Raw genomic sequence first — 20,197 nt, 5'->3', positions numbered from 1 at the left:
GGGTCTGCCCCGCAGCTGGCCTGACCTCTGGGCTGCAGCTCAAGGGGGCTGGGCTGGAGGAATCCTCTCTGCCCTCCAAGTGTCCAGCGAACCCCCCTCAGGGCTTTGCCCCAAACCCCTGCCCCCTGCTTAGCACCTGGGAGTCATTCCCGGGGGAGGGGGGGGCAGGCAGAGCCAAGCCCTGGGGCTGTCAGTGTGTGGGGGTGGCCAGGGAGAGGGGGGCAGGCTGGGGGTGGGACAAGGAGGTAAGGGAGCTGGGGAGCATTGTGGAAAGATGGGGGGCAGGAGAGGGGGTGGCCTGGGGCAGGGGAATCTCCACAAACTCCTTGCTCTGCCCAGGGCCCTGGCCTGGCAAGAATTCCCCAGCCACCCACGCGGGCGCATTCCAGCCCCGGGCCGGGCGACCTCGCCAGCCAGGACAATGGGGGCCTGTGCTGGGCAGGGCCAGTACCAGCCGGAATCCAGCCTCCTCTGCGCCGGGCTATGCGGCTAGGATGCGGAGGGGCGTGGGAGCCAGGCTGCGCTCAGCAGCATGGCATGAGCCGGGGAATGCAGGCGGGTGGCAGCTGGAGCTGTGGGAGCTCATGCAGCCGATGCCATTTCCCGCTGAAGAGTCTCACAGGAGTGTCTAGAAGCCCTGAGCAAATCCGAGGCCCCCCTGGGGCCTGGCGCTGCCCAGACCCCCACCAAGATCCGGGACCCCCCTGGGGCCAGGTGCTGTATGGACACAGCATGAGAGAGATTCCCTAAAGAGCCAAAGCCTGGGCAGGGAAATAGAGGCCCAGAGAGGGATGTGACTTGCCCACGGTCACCCGGCAGGGCAGTGGCAGGGCCAGGAATGGAACTTGGGTGTCCTGAGTCTCAGCCCAGTGCCCCACCCACTAAGCTGCAGTGTCTGTGGGGTATGATGTGCGTGGGCCGGCTCCGATCCCTCCTCTCTCCAGCCCAGCAGCGGCACGGGACTCTCGGGGCCTTCCCCTGCTCCAGCTCTCAGCCCATCTCCTAGTGGGGTGGGTGCCCACCTCCCAGACACCATCCCCCTGGTTGACACCTCCTTGCCAGCAACCTCAGCGGAGAGGAGATCTGCTCCCTCCAGCTTGGGGGGGGAGGGCCTCCATGCCAGGTGCTGCTCGGCTGTTGCCATTCGGCAGCACTTCATATGCAGTGCCGTGGGCATGGCCTGTTTGTTATTGGCTGTGTGCTGCAGCGGGCATGGCCCCTCCCCGAAGTGTGCCCACTCTGCTCCCCGGGAGCCGGAAGGCAGCTGAACCCAGGGGCCGCAGGGACGATTCCGTTACAAAACCCAAACCCAGGCGTCGGGCCCTGCCCGGGTGGGCGTCCGGCTCGGCTGCTGCTCCGGGGCTCTGTGCTGGTGCCACGGGGCAGAACTCAGAGCTCTGAGCATCTCTGCCCCTGGCACCAGCCTGATGGAGAATCAGAGTCACCCCAGCATGGGGGGCGCCCCCCGGGTTCCACTGCAGCCAAGCTGCCCGCAGGGCTAATGGAGTGCCCGGCTCCAGAAAGCAGAGCCCGAGCTGCCAGGGCCTGGCTCCCCCATGAGCAGGGGACTCGCCCTTTTCCAAGGGACCTGAAGCCCTTGGCTAGAAGATGAACAAAGGGCCCAGCCCCTGCCCTGTCCCCACATAACCCTTGTGATGTGTTTCCTAAGCGAGGCAGCAGGGGGTGCTGGTGCTCCCCTTTCAGGGACCCAGGGAGTCTGTTTCCATGCCCACGCTATGCTGCGACTGCACCCTGGGATCTCTTCAGGGGTGCCCAGTGCAGGAGCCTTGCGGCTGCCCCCGAGGAATTCAGGGAGGTGCAGAGATCAGCCCGTCTGGGAAGTGAACCCTGGGGCTTGGCAGCACAGAGCCAAGAAGGGATGAGGAGGAAGGATGGACTGACGGCCCAGGTGCTGGGGTAGGACCCAGGAGATCTAGGGACAGTTCCTAGCTCTGCCCCAGACTCTCCTGTGGGGCCTTGGGCCTGTCCCTGCATCTCTCTCCATTCCCCCTCTGTCAAATGAGAGTGAGCCTGCTGTTCTCCCGCTCGACCTGTCTGGTCTCTTTAGATTGGAAATGGGGACTGATTTTCTGGGCAGTGCCTGGCATGACGGGGCCCCGATATTGGTCGGGGTTTGTGCAGCGCCCGGCACGACGGGGCCCTGGTCTCGGCTGGGGCCTCTCGGCACTGCTGAGGTACCTATATAATAATAAGGGGAAGCTCAGGAAGAAATCAGAAGCAGGCAATCGGTCTGTGCTGGGCAGTGTGGGCAGATGCTGGTGCCAAGCCCTGGGCTCTTTGCCCAGGGACAGAGCCCTCCATGCTCAGCATGTCTCTGTAATTGCACCGTGTATATTTGGGTGGGTACAAGCACGTTCTGTTAGGGGGGACGACCCACGGTGCAGCAGGGCCCACGCCCAGGGTAATTGGAGGGGGTCAGCGAGCAAGGCAGTTCCAGGCCACATCGGGAAGAGCTGCTTGCCTTTCACAAGCATTCCTGGATCTGAGGGAGGCAGCAAGACTGCGGCTGGGTGGGGTTGTGGTTGTGAGTTCTTGTCATAACAGCCAGGATCACAGGCCAAGCAGCGCACAGGAAATGTGGCCAGCTGGCTCCTTCGCAGGCACTGACATCCCTGTGTGCAGCTCACGGGCCCTATAGGGCTGTAGGGGCTGTGCACTGCTGAGACCCAAGGAGGAGCAGGGGGGGATCTAATGCAAGGGGCGGGTCCTGGGGGGGTCTCAGTGCCTGGGACCAGTGCCCCCTCCCCTCCTGCTGAGCTGATGCAGGGAGTGAAATTAACAATGAGTTTTCATTAAAAAAAATTCAATCTCTATGGACTGATTTGTTCTGACAGGCTGCAGGGATGTGTCTACACAGACCGCTGGCCTCATCTGATACAGCTGGGATATCAGGCTATATGGACCCATAATAATCTATATGGCAGGACATGGGATACTGGACTATATGGACCAGCAACAGTCTATATAGTATGGCAGGACATGGGGTGCTGGCCTGTATCGACCTGTAAGTCAGATCCATTAGGGAAGAGTTGTGGATACTGAGGTCTGAGGCCTGGTCCCCTATGGAGCCACTTAACGAGCTGGACAGACCTGTGCTGCTGTTCTGGGCTGTTTAGGGTCTTGTCCCGGGCGCATCACTGTGGTATCTTCTCCAGTGCAGCAGGGGGCGGGCAAGTGGGCCAGCGGACCTGTAATGGCTCGATCCCGCAGGGCAGGAAGGAGGGTGCTGGACTGTATGGCCTGATGGCCCAACCTGGCGTAGCACTGGCAGGCAGGGCGATATCGGCCAGTAGCGACCGCTGAGCTGATCGATTGTGGAAGATGAGATATGTGGACTGAAGGTCTGATCTGTAATGGCAGGAGGTTCCATACTGGGCTATATGGACCGATCTATATGGACTGTGGTCCAGTCCGAGGCTGCAGGAGGTGGGATATTGGACTATACGGACTGACGGGATGGGGCGGCCATGGGGCTATATGGCCTTGCCCCAGCGGACCACAACCCCTCTCTGCCCCTCCCCAGGCAGGCGGCGGAGGACCCAGGCGACCGGGCAGCCGAGCTCTGGGGGTGTGTCCTCAAGCCCCGCCCCCCCGGCGGCCCCCGGGCTGTGCCGGGCGAGCGGCGGCGGCGCCGGGTGCTGGGGAACGCAGCCGCCCGCGGGGTCCGGGCCAGCGATGGAGAAGGAGCCGGACGGGGCTTACGGTAACGGGGGGGCTCCGTGGGGCGGGGGGGCTGCATCCAGGATCGGGGCCCTCCCCCGCCCGCATCGCCGGGCATCTGGGCAGGAAAGTGCCCGAGGGGAGCTGGGGTGGGGCTGCCCCCATCTGCTGGGCTCAGCCGGGGGGGGAGTGAGCTGGGATCCCCCCTTGTGCCCGCCCACCCGCGGCTATTTCCCCTTAGGGCCCCAGACAGCTGGACCCTGTAACGCCCAGGGGCTCAGCCCCGCATTCCCCCCCCCGTCGGGGTTTGGGGCCCAGGTGCCCTTAGAAGGGAACCGCGCCCCTGGGCTCCCGCTGTCCGTGGGGGGCGGTCAGGCTGGGGGCTGCGGGGGGAACCAGGCCCGTTAGCTGGTCTGCTGCATCGCCAGGGGCGGGTGATGGCTGATGCTGGTTTGTGATGGGGAGATGGGCGCTGTGGGGCTGGGTTCGCCTCGGCTGCTTTGAAAGCAAAGATCCCAGCGGGGTGCAAAGCCAGGAAACCCTCGGTCCTGCCCTGGGGAGGGTGCAATGCAGCCGAACTGAGAACTACGGCCAGGAGACCGCGACCCAGACCAGGGCCCCGTCGCGCCGGGCGCCCCCCAGACCCCAGCCGAGACCAGGGCCCCGTCGCGCCGGGCGCCCCCCAGACCCCAGCCGAGACCAGGGCCCCGTCGCGCCGGGCGCCCCCCAGACCCCAGCCGAGACCAGGGCCCCGTCGCGCCGGGCGCCCCCCAGACCCCAGCCGAGACCAGGGCCCCGTCGCGCCGGGCGCCGCCCAGACCCCACCCGAGACCAGGGCCCCGTCGCGCCGGGCGCCGCCCAGACCCCACCCGAGACCAGGGCCCCGTCGCGCCGGGCGCCGCCCAGACCCCACCCGAGACCAGGGCCCCGTCGCGCCGGGCGCCGCCCAGACCCCACCCGAGACCAGGGCCCCGTCGCGCCGGGCGCCGCCCAGACCCCACCCGAGACCAGGGCCCCGTCGCGCCGGGCGCCGCCCAGACCCCACCCGAGACCAGGGCCCCGTCGCGCCGGGCGCCGCCCAGACCCCACCCGAGACCAGGGCCCCGTCGCGCCGGGCGCCGCCCAGACCCCTTTAGTTACAGCACTCAGCTGCTCTCCCTTCGCGGGGAGCTGGCTCTAACCCGCCCCGCAGCACATTTGCAGGCTGCTGTGTGTAGGGGGGGCTGGGAGCACCAGATATGTGATGTTACAGACCATTCGTTCCCTCCCCCCCATTCCGGGTCCCCCAGCTGTCAATCATGTCCAGTTCCTGGGGTGATGTTCCCACGGGGTGTTTATCCCAACCAGCCCTGGGCTTGGCTGCCACCCCACCCCCACTTCCGTTTCCCTCAGTGCGGAGCCCTGTGTTTCTAATCACCAGCACCACTTGCTCTGTTTCCTTCCACCCGGACTGACAGGGGCAGGGGAAAGGAGTGGGGGCGGGGTGGCTGGGCCTGGGGCACACCCTGGTGTGACAGCCCTGTGAGAAATGCGATGGGCCAGGGCAGCTGCCCAGCTCCCCCAGGTGGGTGCCCGCACTTGCTCTCCTGCACAAACAGTGCTGATAGCTACGGGGTGGGAGCGGGATCTCGGGCCGCTCCTAGCAGGTCCCGGAAGCAGCGGCATGTCCCGTCTCCAGCTCCTATGCATAGGGGCAGCCAGGGGGCTCTGCTCCACGCACTGCCACCACCCCAAGCGCTGCCCCTGCAGCTCCTGTTTGCTGGGAACCGCGGCCAATGGGAGCTGCAGGGGTGGTGCCTGCAGACCAGGCAGTGTGCAGAGTCGTCTGGCTGTGCCTCCGTGTAGGAGCTGGAGAGGGGACATGCCGCTGCTTTTGGGAGCTGCCTGAGGTAAGTGCCACCTGGATCCTGTACCCCTGAGCTGCCCCCCTCCCAGTGCCCCAATCCCCTGCCCCAGCTCTGATCCCCCTCGCACCCTCCGAACCCCTCGGTCCCAGGCTAGAGCCACCTCCTGCACCCCAAACCCCTCCTCCCCAGTCCCACCTTAGAGCCTGCACCCCCAGCCGGAGCCCTCACACATCGCCTGCACCCCATTCCCCCTGCCGCAGCCCAGAGCCCCCTCCCACACCCTGAACTCCTCATTTCTGGCTCGGCCCCAGAGCCCGCCCCCCAGCCAGAGCCCTCACCCCCTCCGGCACCCCAGCCCTAATTTCGTGAGCGTTCGTGGCCCGCCATACAATTTCCATACCCAGATGTGGCCCTTGGGCCAAAAGGTTTGGCCCCCCACGATCTAGCGTCTCGCCCCTTTCACTGCAGAGCACTGTGCAGCCAGAGGGTCAGCGTGGTTATTCCTTTTGGTCACTCATTAGTGGTACTGCGGTGGCTACCAAACCTTGGTCCTGCGTGGAGAGCCACTGGGCCAGGCGCTGCCCAGACCCCGCCCGAGATCAGGACCCCGTCGTGCCGAGCGCTGCCCAGACCCCGCCCGAGATCAGGGCCCCGTCGTGCCGGGCAGTGTACAAATGTAGACTGGGAAATAGTCCCTGCCCCAAAAAGCTCACTCTCAAACAGCCTCCTCCCCAATGCCCAGGACTCCGCAGGGACCCCCTGTGGTGGGCACAGAATTTTAACTCTCCTGATTTATGGGGCAAGTTTGAATTGAGGAGATGGTTTCCGCACCCCCTCCCCCCCCGGCCCAATGAGACAGAACAGGGCTGGGGGCGGGGTGCTCTCACCTTCCTGGTGTATAACGAGCTCTTTCCTCTGTCCTGGTCCCCACGCAGGGAGCCCTGGAGCGCCCCACCCTGGTGATGCTTTGGCTCTGGCAGCCAGATGGCACCCCAGCAGTTGGGATGTCGTCAGCCCGGTCTGGGGGGGGTTGTTCTCTCCTGGAGGAAGAGCTGTGGCGGGAGCCAGACTGAATCCATCCAAGGAGGTTTCTTGGCTCAGACGGCTGGTGTGAGCGGCTGCAGGGCTGGGCTCTGTTCTTCGCTGGAGCCAGCTCTGCGTGTAGCACCCTGGGGACAAGGCCCAGGTGGGGGTGGAGCCTGTGGGGGTCAGCTCAGCCAGGCCCACGCCACCAGCGCTTTGTCCCCACGCGGGGTTTACGCCGAGCTGGCTCACTCCGGCCCAGACATGTCATTCTCCGCGGTAAAGGCAGAGTCGCTGGATGCCCGGCTGGCTCGGGGAGCCGAACGCTCGCACTGCTCCAGCTAAACTAGCTATGGGGCCTGGGTGGGAGCTGGGGTGGCACTGGGGGGCTGGCCTGAGCCGCCGTCCGTCCCGCCGTGGTCACACAGCTATTTGTAGCAGGCTGGCTTGGACAGAGCTAGCCCGGGTCTGGCTGCCCGCGCTAGGAATCACCCATCCAGGCCGCTGCGTAGACGTGCTCTTAGAGTGGGCGCTGTGTGGGTCCCAGGGCAGGCAGCGGCACTGGAGCATATGGACTGGTGGCCCCGGAGGGGAGATCCGATGTGCCTGGCACAGCGGGGGCCTGAGCCTGGCCGTGGATGGCACCGCAGTCCAAGCCCCTCTTCTCCGTAGATTCCTGCGCTTTCGATAGGTGCGGCCACTGCACCCATCACCATGGTATCTGGGCCCCTTCCAGTCACGTGGGGCTCACTCGCTCACTCTTACTCTCTCCCTAGGTGAGCGTAGGGGATCCTCGGCCTTGTCTTCCCCCTCGGCTAGAGCCCAGCCTGCCTAGGGGGGCAGGTCAGGTCCGTCACCCTCCAGGAGGGGGAGAAATACCCTGCTTTAGACGATGGGGCTGGGACCTCGCCTGACAGGGCTAGCTTGGCTGGGAAAGGGCAGCACGGGGTGTGGGGGTGTGGTGGGGGGCAGGGGTATTTGCAGGGGATGCGTCTCTCTCTGTAGGGGTTCTCCAAGGCGGGGTGATGCCCTGCCCCCTGTACAAGGGGAGCGTCATGGCCGGATTCAGGGTTTGCAGCTGGGATTCCGGGCTGCAGATGAGGGGTCAGAGGTGCCCCCCCATTCCCACCCCCGCCAGCTGGCAGCGTTTCAGAGCATGGCATGCCGGGAAGAGGGGCGGAAGTGGACCAGGAACTGAGGAAGGAGGTGGCTGCCTTCCAGGCATTCAGGACAGGGTGGGTCGCGGAGCCACTCACTCCCCAGGGACATGCTGCCTTGGGAGAGAGCCCACAAAGCGTCGAGTCTCTTGGTTTCGATACATGTGGCTTTTTGCTTCCAACCCTGCTGTTTTAAATGGGGAAGCCCAGCCCCTGCCTACACAAGTGCTTCCGGGGGGAGCGGGTGTTGTGTAACCGTGCACAGCCACAGCTTAGGGGGTGGGGGGTGAGGAGTTCTCTGCCCAGTGGGATCTAGGGAGGAAGAATGTCCCAGAGAAAGACAGACCTGCTCCCTGTCTGTCCTGCAGAGACCTGCACCCGAAGCTGCTGCGGGGGGGATGTTTCCGTCTGTCGGGGGATGTTCAGTCTCCCGGAGGTTGAGAGGCTGCCTAGGGCCCCGGTCCCTGGGTCCAGACCCTTATAACCAGAGGCTGCAGACCTTGGCCTGGCTGGAGGAGAAGGAGCCTCCCCTCTCTCAGCGGACTCCTGCCCCAGCTAGCTGACTCAGGGAAAGGGAATCTGAGCAAGACAGGAGCTGCCTCAGCCAGACGGATGAGAGGGAGTTTTGAGGGGTGGAGAGCCAGGCTCTGAGATGCCTGCCAGCTCACATGCCAGTCCAGACCCAGCTTACAGGGAGAGCTGCAGGTCCTGGCCATGCTGGGACCCATCAGGGCAGCAGAGGCCTGGGCCCGGACAGCAAACAGCTGGTGGTTTGATGCTGCAAACAGTGTTGGATTGCGAGGCTGGAAACGCCAGAGGTGCCGGGACCACAAGAAGATTTGGAAAGAGGCAAGCGCTGTCCACGGGCCCCCACAGAGCCCCCAGCATCAGAGGGGCCCAGACCCAGCACAGCCACTTGTTACAGGCCAGGCCTCTTGCTTGTCTGGCTGCGCTAGCAGGCATGACATCCTGTTACAAGCCACACGGGTCATGTGGGCCGGCAGGGGGATTTCCTCACCTCGGGGCTGGATGTTGTTAGCGGATGGCAGGTGCCAGACTGGCAGCTCTGGAAACTGGCATCCTCTAAGCCCAGAGCAGGACCCGTGGCAGGGTGACCCCACACCTGGGGGGATGGAACAGTTTGTATAGTGGGGGCTGAGAGCCAGTGAACCAAACTGTAAACCCTGTGTAGAATGGAAACCACTTCAAACCAGGGGGTGCGGTTGCACCCCGGCACCCTGACTTGCAGCACCTGTGCCCATGCCCTGTACCCACTGCCGCTCTGCATCCCTTGCCCTGGGGTCTCAAGGTCTCTGACCTCACCACAGGTGCAGCCCAGGCCATGGCAGGATGAGCTGCTGATTTTAGGAAGGGCCCCAGGTAATAAATCTGAGATTGCGCCCGGAGGCTGGAATTGGGGAACCCTCTGTCACGCAGACCCCGGGCGATGCTCTGGAACTGCTCCCTACAAAGCCAGTCAGGACTCTGGGGCAGTCTCTTTTCTGTGAGCAGACTGTCTTCAGGACACACAGCTCACACAGCTTCCACCTTCCTGGGTCTGACCTCGGAGCATTCAGCATCCTCTGCCCCCCCGGTGCGCTTCCCATAGCTAGTCCACCCAGGCGGGGTCCTGGGGAAGCCGGAGGGTCCTGCCCCCCAACTCCGCAGTCAGACGGGACTCTCAGCCAGGCGGTAAAACAGAAGGTTTATTAGATGACAGGAACATGGTCTAAACCAGAGCTTGTAGGTGCAGAGAACAGGACTCCTCAGCTGGGTCCGTCTTGGGGGGCAGGGAGGCCAGAGCCCCATCTGGGCCTCCCTCCATTTCCCCAGCCAGCTCCAAACTGAAACTCTGCAGCCCCTCCTCTAGCCTTTGTCTCTTTCCCGGGCCAGGAGGCCACCTGATCTCTTTGTTCTCGAACCCCTTGGTTGGCATCTTTGCAGGGGAGGGGCCCAGGCTATGAGTTGCCAGAAGACAGGGTGTTGGCCATTCTCTGGGCAGACAGCATCCCACTGGCCTTCTAGGGCTCTGCAACAATCACACCCCCTGATCCCACCACCTAGAGACTTAAGAAATGCCTAGGGGAAACTGAGGCACCCACACAGTAGTCAGAGAAAACATTAAGAACATTCCCACTTCATCACACCGTCCTTCCTGTGTCCTGGAGCACAAAGAGGGGGTGGCTGTCCAGACCGGGACGGGGGTGGGAGGCATCTGACCCAAGCTGGTCAAGAGCCCGTAGGTCACAATAGCAGCGTTGCATCAGCTGGAAGATCCACCCAGAGCAGGAGACAGCCCCGAGCATTGCATGCTGGGATACTAGTCTCCCTGGAGCAGGTGGCTGGTGAGATAAAGACAGGCAGCAGCAGGGCCCTGCTGAGGGGGGGAGCTGAGAACCCATCACAGCCTGGGGTTGGGGCTGCTCTGCCGGCAGGCGGACGAGGCGGCTGCAGGGATGGAGCGAAGGGCGTTGGGAGAGTTCAGCTGGGAGCCAGGACCAGACTTCGGTGAGGCTGCAGGTCGGGATGAGGGGCATGGGTGGAGCTGGGGGGCAGGGCTGGGGTAGCAGGGGGACTGCAGGTTGGGAGTGGGGGGCAGGGCTGGCATAGAGGGGGCTGTGGGTCAGAGCTGAGGGGCATCGGTGGGCCTGGGGGGCAGGGCTGGGATAGCAGGGGCTGTGGATCAGGGTTGAGGGGCACAGATCCTCCACTCTCCCAGGCAGCGAACACTTTGTCAATTTAAAACCAAAACCGAATTAAACCCCCGTTACAATAGGACACAAACCCAAGCCCATTTAATCTGATAAATGCTTTAAGCTGAATTTGTCTCTTCTGTCCGTGTCCTGCCCACGCGGGGTCAGCAAGGCTGGTCTAGCAGCCGCTGTGTGTTTGTGGGGGGACAGACTAAAACCAAGTTGCTGTTGTGATACTTTTAGCTCTGCAGTGAGCCCGCGGCTGCTCAAGGATCTCTGGCTGTGCCCCACTTCCCCGCGCCTGCTCTCGCGCCCCTCAGAGCCAATGGGGCAGGGAGTGGCTGAACTGATGAGTGCAAGGAGGTTGTTCCACTTTTGGGCTGCGAAGAATATGCTGGTTCCGTGCCATGGAGAGGGGCCTCGGGGGTTTCCTGGGGCTCTGCAAACTTGCCGCTTCCTGGCATTTTCTCTGGAACGGCCTATCGAGCGCCCCTTTGATCCTGGCTGAATGCAGATAAAAGTCAGCAGCATCCATGTCTTTTAATTTGCACCACTTCATTTCCTGTTGATCAGGTTGTGCTTGCCAGGACGCTGCTTTCCACCTCCTCTGAACAGCACGCACTGGGGCTGGGGCCCTGGGGCAGCCCCTAGCGAGATGGGGGGTCTGGAGTCTGTCACTGTGTGTGGCCGGAGGCTCTGGGCTGCTGGTTCGGGAGGTGACACTTTCTACCGTCTCCTCATTCTCGTCCTCAGGCCTCGCAGCTTGTGGCTTCCGAAAGCTGTGAGCCCGTGTCCAGGGTGCAGGGACGGGGGCTGGCTCGGGGCTCAGAGCCTGCAGCTTGTGGATGGAGAGGAGAGGCTACGAGATCGTGCCCACCTGGCTGGTGGGGTGAGGAGAGAGACGCCCGCGGGAGCCTCTCCTGAGGGAGACTGAAACAAACTCACAGAATCCATGTTGGGGAAGGAAAATGGCCAGAGGGGCCTGGGAAGGCCACATGATGGGAAAGTCAGAGGGTGACAAAAGAAACCCAAATGGCTCTGGGTGTGTGAATAACCGAGCCAGCCCCTGTCACGGAGTCCCTGGGCGATGCTCTGGAACTGCTCCCCATAAAGCCAGGCAGGACCCTGGGAAGTCTCCTCTCTGGGAGCAGCCTGTCTGCAGGACACACAGCTCACCCGGCTTCCACCTTCCTGGGTCTGACCTCGGAGCATTCAGCCTCCTCTGCCCCTCCGTGCGCTTCCCACAGCGAGTCCGCCCAGGTGGGGTCCTGGGGAAGCCAGAGGGTCCTGCCCCCCAACTCCGCAGTCAGACGGGACTCTCAGCCAGCCAGTAAAACAGAAGGTTTATTAGACGACAGGGACATGGTCTAACACAGAGCTTGTAGGTGCAGAGAACAGGACCCCCTCAGCCGGGTCCATTTTGGGGGCCAGTGAGCCAGACAACCCCATCTGCCCTTCACTCCATGTCCCCAGCCAGCCCCCAAACTGAAACTCTCTCCAGCCCCTCCTCCCCTGGGCTTTGTCCCTTTCCCGGGCCAGGAGGGCACCAGATTCCTTTGTTCTCCCACCCTTTAGCTCTCACCTTGCAGGGGGGAAGGGCCCAGGCCATCAGTTGCCAGGAGACAGAGTGTCGCCATTTATGTTCACTGGCCCTTTGCTCTGCAGCCATTACACCCCCTTATCCCACCACCTGGAGACTTAAGAAATGCCTTGGGGAAACTGAGGCACCCCAACAGTATTCAGAGGAAACATGAAGAACAGTCCCACTTTGTCACAGCTCCCCCGCCAGGTCAGCTGGCCACGCCAAGGGCTGTGGCATCGCAGTATCATCCGATGAAGTGGGCTGTAGCTCACGAAAGCTCATGCTCAAATAAATTGGTTAGTCTCTAAAGTGCCACAAGTCCTCCTGTTCTTTTTGCAGTATCTCTGCTAGCCCTAGCTATGGGAGCTGCTGCTCTAGCCCAGCCCTGGGCTGTTATGCACTTTGTACAGCTGGGACCCGAGGCACTAAGTGACTCAGCCAAGACCACACAGTGAGTCAGTGGCAGAGCGGGGAGTTGAGCCCAGATCTCCTGAGGCTGAACCCCTGGACCATCCTTCCTCCCGCCACTGCCTGGATCTCTCAGTCCCAGCCCTCCAGGCTTCCCGCTTCTCTCCCTCTGCCCCCAGCACTGTGGCTCAGGGAGTGGCTAGGAGCATCATCCGCTGGGCTGTGGTTAATCAGCCTCCCTCATGCCATCACACCCATGTGTTTCTTGTTCCTCTCTCCCCACCCTCCCTGCAGCAGCCTGACTGGCAGAATGACTCATGGCCCAGCAGGCTCTGCCCTGGCCTCTCTCCTCTCCCCATCACTCTTGAGGCTTTCCCCAGCCCTCCTTTGTGCTGAGGGGCAGCCTGGCACTGGGCAGCGGGGTGCGGGTGCCTGGCGGGGGTGATCCCTCAGTCCAAGGCAGCAGCTCCAGGAGAGATGCGAGGATTCTCCCGCTCCTCCAATCCCAGCTTTTGTTTTGGAGCTGTAAATCAGTGGCCTACCAGTCTGCCCCATGACATCACCACCAGCCAATGGGGGCACAGAGCTGCTGCCAGGGCAAGGGCTCACGGGCGACTGGCACAGGTCGCCCATAAATCTCTCTCTCCTGCCCTGCACTTAGGGTGGCGAGAAACATGCTGCTTACAGCTGGTGACTCCAAGAGCCACTCCCATGGCTCGTCCTTCAATCAGGCCCCAGGTCGTAGCCCAGCAGCAACGCTGCAGGGAGGTGGGTTCTGCGCTGGCTTAGGGGGGGTGCATAGGATGTACCGTCAACCTTTGGCTCAGTTACTATCCGAAGGAATTTCTGTCTAGTGCTTAGAGCGGGGGGGCTGGGAGCCAGGACTCCTGGGTTCTATTCCCAGCTCTGGGAGGGAAGTGGGGTCTCATGGTTAGAGTTGGGGAGGGGTGGGAGTTAGCGCTTCTGGTTTCTATTCCTGACTCTGAGTCAATGTGTCTAGTGGAGATTTATTTACAATCTAAATATAGCGAAGAGGGTAAACCACAGCAATGAACTGTAGGCTCAGGGGACTGACCGTGGCCATGCAATGCTCAGTGATTTCCATGGCAGCCCCAGATCGGAACGTGCGCCCTGACGCAACATGGATCGGGTGGGTCTCAGCCACAAACAGACCGGTACCAGCTGGCTTCTTGCTCTCGATCCCAGCAGAGGCACCGAGGACGCTGAGATGGAGCTGAGGCCCTGGCAGGAGGCAGCGGGAGGTAGATCCCTGCCTTGCCGTGGCTCACGGTGTCTGCACCCTGAGGGTCAGTTGAGGTGCTGGGGCTGGCGGTTAGAACCGTCTGCCAGTGCCGCTGAGTACGCGTTAAGAACAAAACAAGCTGAACCAGCTTCCAACCACAGCCCCACACCTTGGTCCCGTGCCAGCGGCGGCCAGTGGGTGGCTAAAGGAAGAAGGTCTAGTGGTGAAGGGCTCTAGCCTGAGACATAGGTGAGCCAGGTTCAAATCCCTGCTCTGCCACAGGCTCCTGGTGTGACCTCGGGCAAGTCACTTAGTCTCTCTGGGCCTTCAGTCCCATCTGCCCACCAGTGGTAGCAGCCCTGCCTCCTAGGGGTGTGTGAAGGAGGGTAGATGAGCACAACAGATAGAAAGGCTTAAAGCTTTTTTTAAAGACACAATTCTAAGGTCTTGTTTATACACAAAAGCTTAACTGTTGGTAGAGTCACCTAGTGTGAACCTGGTTAGCCCGATATCAAAGTGCCTTGTACCAGTCTAGCTAGTCCCGTACAGCAGGGGTTCTCAGACTTTTGTCCTGGTGACCCCTTCCACACAGCAAGCCTCTGAGTGTGACCCCCCTTATACATTAAAAACACTTTTTAAATATATTTAACACCATTATAAATGCTGGAAGCAAAGCAGGGTTTGGGGTGGAGGCTGACAGCTCGCGACCCCCCCATGTAATAACCTTGCGACCCCATGAGGGGTCTCGACCCCCAGCTTGAGAACCCCTGCCGTACAGGAAGGGGAACAAGTTGTAGCAGGAAGACACCTTCATTCTGGTATAAGTGCATCCACACTAGAGACTGTGGGAGTATGACTGTATCAGGAACCAACACAGTTCTACCAGTGCAACCACAGTGCCTCGGCCCGTCAGCGGAATAGAAATGCGCGTGCACCTCTCGATGCGCCTCTCTCTCACTTGTGCCCTCCCCTCATTCTCTGCATCAAGGGCTCGCGAGAGGAAAGTTTCTTTTTCAGAAGAAAAGAAAGTCAGACTTTCTGCCTGGAGCTGCCGTTGCACAAACTAAGCGTGCGTGACTGAGAGAGAGAGAGAAGAGAATTCCGCCTGACTCCAGCTGTGGAGGGGGTCAGAGCCCAGCTCAAAGCACTGCATACCTACTGGCATGGATGTAAAAAAGCTTATTTTTTTAAGCAATAAAACTTCCCCCATTTCGTTGCCTTTTTATGATTTAAGCAGCTACAAGTGTTCACAGCATCTCTGTGAGACTCCCTTCTCCCATGTGCCACCATGCTACCCTGGCACTAAGGCACGGAGCTGCTTCATTGACCCCTTTCTTTGGGGAGAAGTTCTTCGCAGTGGGTCAGATCCTGTGTGTTTGGGATTTTTCTGTGCAGAGCTCTGCTTGGCCGCAGGTCTGGCCGTGCGAGATGGCTAGAAGCTGATACATCTTCCATCCGAGGGATACCTTGAGAGATCCTATGAGAGCCTCAGTCCTGTTTTTGAACTGGCCCCTGCCTTGCACCTTGGGTGATGTTTCCACCTTTGTTCCCATTCTGATTCGGGAGCGCTTGGCATGCATTTGGCACAGGGTGTAAATGATCAGACGTGGCACAGGGCCTGGGAGAATCAGGCCAGCAACCCAGGCCTATCCTATAGGAGTGGTTGCTGTCCCTTTAAATGTGTTTGCTGAATGGGCTTCTGTTTTTATTGGCTGCCCATAGTCACACCCAGAGAGAAGAGGAAAGACGGCTAAGACAGCCAGAGAATCAGTATGTGAAAGAGCAACACAAACTGCCTGCAAAGGGAGCTTTTTGCTAAACACCTATTACAGGTTAGACCAGTTCAGCCAGACAGGAAGAAGGGGCCACCAGAGCTGACTGGGCAACTGATCCCTAGCGGACTGTGGGAGTCGGAAGGAAGTGAGCTGAGCTCCTGCAGTGAGTCGTTGGCATGGGGGTAGACGAAGAGAATTATTATGGCAAACACGGTAAGAAAGTGTGCGTCGTGCAGCAATGTCCAGTGTGTCTGTTCTCTGGGGCTTGCTTATGCCAGCCTCCTGTGCTCCCTTCCTGCTCCTGATGCTCGCTTTCCCCTCTGTGTGTGCAAGGGTCTGCAGGGGACAGCACTGAGTTCTGGGGAACCGGGTGCTGTCTCGCCGGGGTGCCTTGGGCCTTTGCCAGGAGCAGTCTGTGCTCGGATGCCTTTCTGATTATGGGCAGAGAGAAGAGTGGAATCTGGGCATGGATGGACATGGCTGGCTCTCTGCAAACTCCCTGAACTTTAATGAATGTCTGACCATCAGGCTCCTTCACAAGCAGCTGAGGTCCATGGAGGGTAGAGATGGTGCGTTACAGTTAATTAAACAGCTTCCTGGCGAAACAAGACAGCAGCTGCCTTTCCTCTGCATTTCTTTTCAGTTGTGGTGAGCCCTGCCCTTGGGACTGAATGGAGACAAACACTCTAAGCACTGGTATAAAGGCGCCCTACACCCATACAGTTTATTCCCGTTCTTGCAGGGGAACAGCTATAAAAGCACCTTTGTAATCAGTATAAACACCAGCTGCCTTGTACTGCTTTCCATGGTGTAGTTAAAGCAGCGTGACTTGTGTGTGGACAAATTGTCACTCCCTTGTTGTGAGTCACTCTGTGTTCGGTTCATAGCCCTGGGCTCTGGCTCCTCCTCTTTTAGGCTCCCATGGCCACAAATTAACCCTGGAGTCTCTTGGCCCTGATGGCTGAGAACCTGGACTTCCAGTTCTCCTCTGTGACCCTCACCCTTTCTGCAAAGGTTCAGAGTTCCCCTTGCGTCAGCACAGATGGTGGAGAACCCCCCGCCATGCTTTCCAAGACCTTGCATGGGGGGTGGTTAGTTTGGGGGTAATTGCCGCAAAGCTGCTGCTTGCGTGGTATTTTTAGGGAGGCGAACGTTCCAGCAAAGTTAGCCATCGCTGCCCTGGAGTGACCCAGGACTGGAAGAGCGGGGGGGGGGGGGCAGAGCAGAGGTGTGCTGGCAGAGTTGGGGGCACGGGGAGCCCAGGACTGGAACAGAAGGGTGCCGCTAGTCAGGACTGAGATGTACTGGCAGTGTCCAGGCCTGGATTAGCAGGGAGGGGCTGCAGGTTTGGCCTGAAGCATGCTGTTAGTTCCAAGCAGGGCTACTAGCTGCTCACTCTCTGAGCAGTGAATTGTGATGCCCCTGAAAGGGGGGAATCCCGTGAGTAGAAATCAAGAACTGTTTCGTTTCACGGGTCCCACAGGTCCCGCTGAGAGTTTGGTGGTCTCTGTAGCTTGGCACATGGGCCATGGTGCATCTTTTGAGTGCTGAGTGGGAGCTGCAAACCTGCTGTTATAAACTCTTCTGCATAAATTCTCCCTGGTGGGGGTGGGGATGCAGCTGCTCTGAGTGTTTGTGCAGACAGTTCACAGAAGCTGGCAAGAATCCTGCTCTGTAGATAAGGAAAACAGGAGCCTTGTAAATCACTTCACTGCCTGTCCACAAACAAGATGACCAGGGCAGGTGCTGTGTGCCTATGAGACATACAGAGAAGGAACATTGCACACTCATGTCTCTTCCACAAGTGCCAGCAGTAAGTACAAGTATATTAGGTAGCTGCAAAAAGAACAGGAGGACTTGTGGCACCTTAGAGACTAACAAATTTATTTGAGCTGTAGCTCACAAAAGCTTATGCTCAGATAAATTTGTTAGTCTCTAAGGTGCCACAAGTCCTCCTGTTCTTTTTGCGGATACAGACTAACACGACTGCTACTCTGAAACCTGTCATTAGGTAGCTGAAATTTCTGGCGTATGTATGCTAGCCTTGGCCTGTTTTTCCAGGAAATCCACCTGGTTTCACTTTCAAAGCATCTGTGTATGCCTGCCTTGTGCATTGGCTCTTACCCACGTTTTGATTCGGGGATTAGGGCATCTCAGCAGCTCCCAGGTTTCTCAGAGAGGGATCCGTGCGTGGCTCCTTCTCAGGGCAGGAGGTAATGGAATGAGCAGTCTGGCTCCAGCTATTGAATTCCATCCAAGGAGTGCTTGGGTGGGTTAGGGCGGTTGCAGCCTGTAGAGAGAAGGGATTTCTAGGTTAGATAGAACTTACTATCCTAGATCTGGAGCTGGCTCTGGGTAACCTGACTGAGGGGCCCCTGGGCCTCTTTTGAGGCTCTGAAAACATTTCTGGTGACTTTCTCTCTTGGAAAATTCCCAGGAGCTGAATGGAAACATTCTCTGAGAATTGGCTGAGGAGCTATGTGGAAACTTGTTCTACAGTCAGGCCCCAAATTATTTCCAGCCCTGGACACTAGGATATCGGAAGAAAAATGATGTCTTGGTAGATTATTTTCCTCCCTGGTTCTGGGTAGTCTCCAGGCCTTTGCTGTAAAGGTGAAACCTGCTTCCAGCCTCCTCCATCAGCACCGTCCGTGGTGCCAAGATGAGGATGTAGTATTCTAATATCTAAACCAAAGGGGGGCAAACTCCGTAAACTCACTGAACATTAAATCCCACCAAATGAGGGTAAATCCATCCTCATCATCGTATCCACGCATTATACTCCACACCTGAACGTAGCCATTATATGAACAACATACCCCATATCTCAATGTCTGTACTTTGACCTGTTAAACTTTTACCCCCAATCGGGGAGATTGCAGATTATGTATTCCTTACGCCACCCGTTCCTAAACCGAATTTCGCACCCCTTGATAATCTGTACCTTATTCCCTGATAACCAGAAACTTCTATGCTTAAACTCTGTACCATTTTCTTTTTACTTCAACATCATCTTAATAAAATTATGAATTCTAATATCTAAACCAGAGGGGGAGCAAACTCCGGCCCATGGGCCACATCCGGCCCGCAGGACCCTTCCCTCTGGCCCCCGAGCTCCTGCCAGGGAGCGGGGTCAGGACAAGCTTGCAGAGGAGCCAGCCTGACTCCCCAAAGCCGGGTGAGCGGGGCGGAGCCTAGTCCCTGGCCCCTCCCCTTCTGCTCCCCTCGCTCCCTGCTGCCCTCGCAGGCACAGTTCCCCAAGCGGGGCAGCATGGCTATAGCGGGGCCAGAGGGAGTTCCGGTGGGGATGTGAGGAGCTAGGGGTCGGTCAAGGGGCCTGGGGCCTGCTGCCGGGGACAGGGGCTGGGCAGAGCAAACCAGGGCCCCCCTCCACCTCCAGCATGCACCTCTAGCAAGCCCAGACACGGAGTGAGCCCTGCCCGACTGCCAGGGAGAGCAGCCAAAATGAGCAGGGGAAATGCACAGGGAAAGGATTGAGCCTCCTTTCCCCCACCCCACAGCTAATGTGGGTTGGGGAGAGCAGGGAGGGTTGGATGGGGGCAGGGGAGCCCCAAGGGGGGCGGTCAGGCGGTGGGGAGCAGGGGAGATTGGATAGGGGACGGGCATCCTGGGGGGATGGTCAGGGGGCAGAGAGCAGGGGTGTTTGGAGAGGATGCAGGAGTCCTGGAGTCAGTCAGGGGTGGGGAGCAGGGGGGATTGGATGGGGGTGGGAGTTCCGGGGGGCTAGATAGGGGGTGGGGGCCAGGCCACATCTCACTGTTTGGGGAGGCATAAGCCTCCCTCAGCCTTCTCTACCCGGCCCTCCATACAATTTCTGTACCCAATGTGGCCCTAGGGCCAAAAAGTTTCCCCATCCCTGAACTAACATTTTCCTTAATTCCCGTGCTCCTGTGGGGTGGCTAGGATCAGCCCAGAAAATGGTGGTTGCAGGGGATTTCCTGTTCTGAATCTTTCTTGCCTGTGTCTCATAGAACGGAAGTTCTCCTGCTCATGAGAGCCCCAAACTCATTACTAACCCTACAGCATCCTGAGTTCTTCTCTTCTTGGTGGGAAGAAATTCAACTGCCACATATGACAATTAGACTTAGAATCAGACTTCCTCAACACACCTTCCCCACCATAACATAGCAGATGCGCACAACTCTGATTTTGAAAAGGAAATACAATGGGCCAAGGTCTACCCTCTGTTACCTCCGGGGCTGCATGGGTACCCCACCAGGGGCAGATTTGGTTCAGTCTGTGTCTGGTGGCTACAAACACTGGTCAAAGAGGGAGCCAAGTAGTTAGAGCCATGGAAAATGGTGTCCTGTTCCTGGCTGTTGTACTGATGGGCTGTGTCCCTTTGGGCAAATCACTTTCTCTTGCTTGGCTTCAGTTTACCAGCTGCCCTGCCACCTGATGAAAGGGATATTTGTCATCTCTAACCAACATCAATATTTGCCAAGTTCCTGCTACTCCTGGGTATGAAGTAGCTCCAAAACAGGTCCTAGTAGAAGGAAAAGGATGTGGAAATTTACCCTGCTGGCCCAATGCTACTCCAAATGGATGGCTAACTCAGTGTCCTCTTACCTTCTTTTTAGGGACGCCACAGAAATATGACCCAACATTCAAAGGTCCCATTCATGACAGGTAAGAGCAGCCTTTCAGCAGCTGGCAATAGGAGTGGGGTGCTCCTCAGGCTGAGCAGAGAACACCTGTTCTCACCCAACACTCTGGGGTGGCGCTAATATGAATAGGTGACTGGGGAATGCTGATTGCCGCAGAGAC

The 20,197-nt window shown here is 59.4% G+C and overlaps 1 protein-coding gene across 8 annotated transcripts in view; it reads left to right on the top strand.

Moving 5' to 3' along the window:
* Positions 1-3,617: 3,617 nt before the first annotated feature.
* SLC44A2 (solute carrier family 44 member 2 (CTL2 blood group)) overlaps positions 3,618-20,197 on the top strand; it is a 38,983-nt gene continuing 22,403 nt past the window's right edge. For 3 of the 8 annotated variants that reach the window (XM_073318917.2, XM_073318916.2, XM_073318924.2), the window contains exons 1-2: positions 7,539-10,216; positions 20,011-20,059. In XM_073318917.2, the coding sequence (XP_073175018.1) occupies positions 10,165-10,216; positions 20,011-20,059 (101 nt within the window). In that variant the 5' untranslated portion in view covers positions 7,539-10,164. Of the gene's footprint in view, positions 3,725-7,538; positions 10,217-14,720; positions 15,623-20,010; positions 20,060-20,197 lie in introns of those variants that run through there. The other 5 variants (XM_073318921.2, XM_073318918.1, XM_073318920.1 and 2 more) reach the window with 4 other exon arrangements.

This window comes from Lepidochelys kempii, chromosome 20 (assembly GCF_965140285.1).
Source record: "Lepidochelys kempii isolate rLepKem1 chromosome 20, rLepKem1.hap1, whole genome shotgun sequence".
NCBI classification, from domain to species: domain Eukaryota; kingdom Metazoa; phylum Chordata; order Testudines; family Cheloniidae; genus Lepidochelys; species Lepidochelys kempii.
Note: the sequence above shows the minus strand (reverse complement) of the source record. Positions and strands in the feature narration are given on the sequence as shown.